We start from the raw sequence: 6,052 nt of genomic DNA on the forward strand, positions 1-6,052 counted from the left end.
AAAAACAAATGTTAAGTAAGGGCATGAGGAAAAGTTATGTTTTAGAAAAAAACTCATTTTGGGGTGTAGCCTAAATAGAGTCATAAATGGTGGTGATTACTGAGAAGAGACTCAGTTGTTACTGATTTTAGTTGCTTTAATAGTGTAGGATAGGCCTACATATTTTCTCTTTGATCCTCACAATTTTGGAATCCAGTCGCGGGCCGGATTGAACGGCTTGGCGGGCCGCATTCGGCCCGCGGGCCGCCAGTTGATGATTACTGGTCTAGGCCTTAGCACTGCCCGTGAGAATTTGTGATTTTTTTAGTGAAATGCCAATAAACCAGAGCATGTTTTTCTCCCATCCCGGGAATGCTATGTGGACTAGCAGACCCTCCATTGCAGTGCTGTTGAGGAAGGTGTGGAAAAGCAAGACTACGCTCATTTGGATCCCATGTGCTTTCATACAAGCTACACACTGTCAAGATTAAGCTACTGTTAATGCTGGAGCCGCTAGAAAATGTCTTTGTCAAAAAGTTGAAAAGTGGACACGGTGTCGGGTTTCCCAAAATGGCCCACACGGGAAGCCAGTGTGCCTGGTGTGTTTAAATGTAAATGTGCTGTATTTTATATAGCGCTTTTCTAGTCTTAACGACTACTCAAAGCGCTGTTACATAGTACAGGAACCATTCACCATTCACCCACTGTGGCAGAGGCTGCCGTACAAGGTGCCACCTGCTCATCAGATACACACTCACACACATTCACACTCCGATGACGCTGCATTGGGGGCAACTCAAGGTTCAGTGTCTTGCCCAAGGACACTTCGACATGGGACTGCAGGGCCAGAGATTGAACCACCAACCTTCCAATTGGCAGGCAACCGCTCTACCACTAAGCCACTATTAGACAGGAGGTCCAAGGTCTATGGAGAAGTCACGCTTTTTTGAGAAAACATAAAAAGGGTGGGGTGACATTTACCATGACTTACACTGCACATGCTGGCGAAACCAAGACACCTCGATTGATCCAACCTGCTTCACTGCACGGCGCGTAACTACCCAGTCAGGTGTTTGGATGGTGGTATCCATGCTCTAGTCCTGTAATCATCAAATTTTTAATGTTTAGTGTGGTGGTGACGGCGCAGATTGTATTCTTTTGCAACAGCAACAGTTTCGTTGCAAATTAGGCACTCTGGTGAGGCATTCCGGAAGGTTGGCGTGATAAATGCCTACTTTTCATTCCAGTCATCATTGAAGGACCTGTTTTCAATATCAACTTTGCGTTTCATAGCCTTTGAGAGTGCCATTTTACCTCTGTTAAGAGACCCTTTCCTGTCACTTCCTCGGTGTTTGTTTTTCAAGTGCTCTATAAGTAAAATTGACTTAATTGAGTTGAGGCAAAATTTCTGTCCCCCTGGTGGTTGTCTGTGGTATAGGTGATAGGAACCTGACTCGTAAAGGCCTTCAGTTTTGTAATGAAATGGAAAAAGTATTAACAATAAACATCAATCATAATGTTATACCAAAATTAGATTTTTTTATTTAATTTTTATTTAAGGGTCCGGCCCCCAAGGAGACTGTCTGGTAAAAGTCTGGCCCTCTGACAAATATAGTTGATGACCCCTGCATTACAGTTTTTATTTAGCTGACACTTTTATTCAAAGCCACTTCCAATAAGTGTATTCAACCATGAAGGTCCAAGTGAAGTTGTCCATTTTGCTTTTCTTACTCCCGTGCAAAAAGGACAGTTAAATGCACTGAAGAAATGTTTTGTTTTTTTAAACATTTTAGTCTATTTTATACTGTATACCAAAGCTGCAAAACAGGACCAAAGCAGTGCAGTCATCCCCTGCTGTGAGGCGGTAGTGGAAAGCATGCTTTCGCAGCTTGGCTTGGCGCAGGCCAACCCAGTCCCATTGAACATTTTTGGTCATGCTGATTAACTGTTTAATTAGAAGCCACAACTGTAAACTTAGCTAAGTTTGCTTACTGCTACCCTTTAAAAATGAGTTTTGCAAATAAAGATCAACTTAGTAAAGGTTGGTAAGCTTTATGTACAGCTTCACTTTTCTTTAAACCCCTCTCTGTCATGTTCCCAGGTGCTGCTCTTTCATGACCAGAGCTACGGTATTCACTATGAGTACACAATGTCCCTGAACACCACTCAGGGCAAGAGCAGTGAGGAGCCAAGGGAGCCAGAGTATCTCTACATCTGGACGCACAGCAGCTGGCAGGACTGTACTGTCCAATGTGGAGGAGGTAACACAAACACAGGGTGCAATTATCTGCGGGGGGGGGGGGGGGGGGGGGCTTGCATGGGATTTCCCCCTTTCTGGTCTATAAATCCCTACCTCTGCTAAACTATTTTGAAAAAATGTATCCCCCCCCCAGTCATCAATGCTTCACCAATAGACAACATTATCAATAAAGGCGGTATACCACACCGGGAGCGTCTCAGAAGCGTAGCGTCCTGCTGCCCGACTTGCAGATTTTGTTGTCTACAAGTACTTTACAGAACAATCGTGTTATAGAGCTAGTATCTACCTTCCACTGTAACTAAACTCCATGCCTTCTCTTTTCTGGCATTGTCCTGATAAAAAAGATCTGTGATGTCTATACTGTTTTTCCACCTTCAAAATGAATCCATTTTTATTTGTGGTGTTTCGGATATGACGTATATGATATTCTGGGGAGTACGGGGGTGTTTTGGCTGTCTGATCACTCAGCACATACTTCTAGGACATGCCGTGGCAAGGCTGGTGAAATATCAAGCATTGACTTGAATGGCTAGTGGGGGTCGTGGCACACCCGGAACACAGCAGAAACGTGCCCAGTTGAAAATAGTGGTTGGGGATCATTGCAGTTGAGTTTAATCAACAAAGCACCAAAACTAAGATTAAAAGAAAGAGTGTGGTTTGGGTTAAAACACTGATCCCCTTAAGTAGTACTACCGGAACATGAGCACCCATTTCTTGGGGGAAAGTATTGAGTTTTGTCCCTTTTTATTAAGTCCACTCTCCTGCTTGAAAACCCATCTAGCCCGACGTCCTCCCTAAGTGGACAAGAGCAGTCTTAAACAGCTGCGGTTACTTTGATACATCCAGCAATAAATACATGAAATACATGCATAATACAGTGCATTATTTTCCGTAGCTTATAGTATGAAGGGTTGGTGAGAACAGCCTGAACAGTAAAACTGTCTGTAAGTTACAACACTAAAAATGTTTTTGTAAAGGCTGAGTCTAGTCACTGCTGCCTTGTTCCTAAAAAAGTAAATCAGTTCTAACTTAGTGAACACTTGTGCATTTGGTGGTTGCCTGTTGTGTTGCGTCTTCTTTTCAAACGCTCTGCACAGCACAGTAGGTAGCAGTACTCCTAATCTTTGTTATCTTCTGGAAATCTTCACAGAAGCAGTGCAGTCTGCATGCTTTCCTGCTGTGGACAGCAACCATTTCAACAGCAATTTATAATTCTTCTCTAACCGTGTTTACCTCATCTGACGACAAAGAGATGAAGTTTGTGATCTCATTAGATGTGGGCCTCATGATTACCAGGGGCCTGTTGCACGAAACCAGGATAAGGGATTAAGCCGGGATATTCAAGTTATCCTGGATGAATTTAGCTTCAACTCAGTTGCACGAAACCAGATTGAAGATTGAAACCCAGCCAAGTAACCATGGAGATTTATTCTTTGCGGCTAGCCTGGTCCATAGCAGGCTAATAGCCAGGCTAAAATTAATCCTGGAGTCTCATGTGTCAAATCAGCTGCGGCTCTGATCAAAAACAAACATGTTTAACAGTTATTCCGTTGTCTTCTGAATGTGTTCTGCTTTATTTTTATTAACATGCATTAGCCTACTTGTCACTATTGTTGTCGCGAGTTGGATTTAAACCCTACTACAGTTGTTTAGATGGTTAGAAATGGTTGCACTGGCACCCAGATGCGGAGTGGGACTTTTCCCAGTGGGTAGGTAGTGTGTCAAGGCTGCCTGGCGTGCGGCTGCTGCCCGGTGGCCGGTGCCTGCCGGCAGACCTGTGCATTGCGTCAGTGTCCACTCTCTCTGTAAAAGTAGAGATAAGCAGCGCAGTGTCTGTGGTCTCAGCTTCAGGTTTATATAGGACACGCTCCCAAGATCAAGTGTGACGATATTAATGTAGCGATGTTCCCAGATGATATTAATGGCAGACTGGTGAGAGACCAATACGTTCATGATTTCATTTTCTTGTTGCTTGTCCTTTTCTAATAAAGGGTAGTTTGTGTTACTCCTTAATAAGTGGGCCTAATGTTTTTTTTATAATAGCTTACATTGGTTTCATTACCTTCTCAATAAGTCTCACATCCATGGACTAATAACGTGGCCTTTATACAGTACGTATGTAGTCTGGTTTACATTCATCAAACCGGGAACACATCAATGGTTCTTAATCATTGGGGTGGCTGTGGCTCAGTGGTAGAGCGGTTGCCTGCCAATTGGAAGGTTGGTGGTTCGATCCCCGCCCCTGCAGTCATTGTCGAAGTGTCCTTGGGCAAGACACTGAACCCCGAGTTGCCCCCGGTGCTGCTCATCGGAGTGTGAATGTGTGTGAATGTTTATCTGATGAGCAGGTGGCACCTTGTACGGCAGCCCCGGCCATAGTGTATGAATGTGTGTGAATGGTGAATGTTTCCTGTAGATGTAAAAGCGCTTTGAGCAGTTGTTAAGACTGGAAAAGCGCTATATAAATACAGCACATTTACATTTAATCTTTTTATTTTGGTGCGGTCACTTACAGTTGTGTGAAAAGTGTTTGCCCCCTTCCTCATTTCCTGTTCCTTTGCATGTTTGTCACACTTAAGTGTTTCGGAACATCAAACCAATTTAAACAATAGTCAAGGACAACACAAGTAAACACAAAATGCAATTTGTAAATGAAGGTGTTTATTATTAAAGGTGAAAAAAAATCCTAACCATCGTGGCAATGTGTGAAAAAGTGATTGCCCCCTTGTTAAAACATAGTATAACTGTGGTTGTCCACACCTGAGTTCAATTTCTCTAGCCACACCCAGGCCTGATTATTGCCACACCTGTTCACAATCAAGGCATCACTTAAATAGGAGCTGCTTGACACGGTAAGGTCCACCAAAAGATCCTTAAAAGCTACACATCATGCCGAGACCCAAAGAAATTCAGGAACAATTGAGAAAGAAAGTAACTGAGATCTATCAGTCTGGAAAGGGTTATAAAGCCATTTCCAAAGCTTTGGGAATCCAGCGAACCACAGTGAGAACCATTATCCACAAATGGCGAAGACATGGAACAGTGGTGAACCTTCCCAGGAGTGGCCGGCCGCCCAAAATTACCCGAAGAGAGCAGCAACGACTCATCCAAGAGGTCACAAAAGACCCCACAACAACGTCCAAAGAACTGCAGGCCTCACTTGCATCAGTTAAGGTCAGCGTTCATGCCTCCACCATCAGGAAAAGACTGGGCAAAAATGGCCTGCATGGCAGAGTTCCAAGGAGAAAACCACTGCTGAGCAAAAAGAACATCAAAGCTCGTCTCAGTTTCTCCACAACACATCTTGATGATTCCCAAGACGTTTGGGACAACATTCTGTGGACCGATTAGACAAAAGTGGAACTCTTTGGAAGGTGTGTGTCCAAGTATATCTGGCATAGAAGGAACACTGCATTTCATAAAAAGAACATTATACCAACAGTAAAATATGGTGGTGGTAGTGTGATGGTCTGGGGCTGTTTTGCTGCTTCAGGACCTGGAAGACTTGCCGTGATAAAAGGAACTATGAATTCTGCTGTCTACCAAGAGATCCTGAGGGAGAATGTCCAACCATCTGTTCGTGTACTCAAGCTGAAACAAACGTGGGTTCTGCAGCAGGACAATGATCCTAAACACACCAGCAAGTCCACCACCGAATGGCTCGAGAAAAACAAAATGAAGTCTTTGGAGTGGCCTAGCCAAAGTCCTGACCTGAATCCTGTTGAGATGTTGTGCTATGACCTTAAAAAGGCCGTTCATGCTCGAAAACCCTCTAATGTAACTGAATTAGGACAATTCTGCAAAGATGAGTGG

General features: G+C 43.7%; 1 protein-coding gene across 2 annotated transcripts in view; it reads left to right on the forward strand.

Annotated features, from left to right (window-relative positions):
- Positions 1-6,052, forward strand: part of adamts17 (ADAM metallopeptidase with thrombospondin type 1 motif, 17) — a 92,472-nt gene that overhangs the window by 73,812 nt on the left and 12,608 nt on the right. For both annotated transcript variants that reach the window (XM_034873750.1, XM_034873835.1), the window contains one exon: positions 2,081-2,240. In XM_034873750.1, coding sequence (XP_034729641.1) covers positions 2,081-2,240 — 160 coding nt within the window. The remainder of the gene's footprint in view (positions 1-2,080; positions 2,241-6,052) is intronic.

The sequence above is a fragment of the Etheostoma cragini genome, chromosome 1 (genome assembly GCF_013103735.1).
Source record: "Etheostoma cragini isolate CJK2018 chromosome 1, CSU_Ecrag_1.0, whole genome shotgun sequence".
Lineage (NCBI taxonomy): Eukaryota > Metazoa > Chordata > Actinopteri > Perciformes > Percidae > Etheostoma > Etheostoma cragini.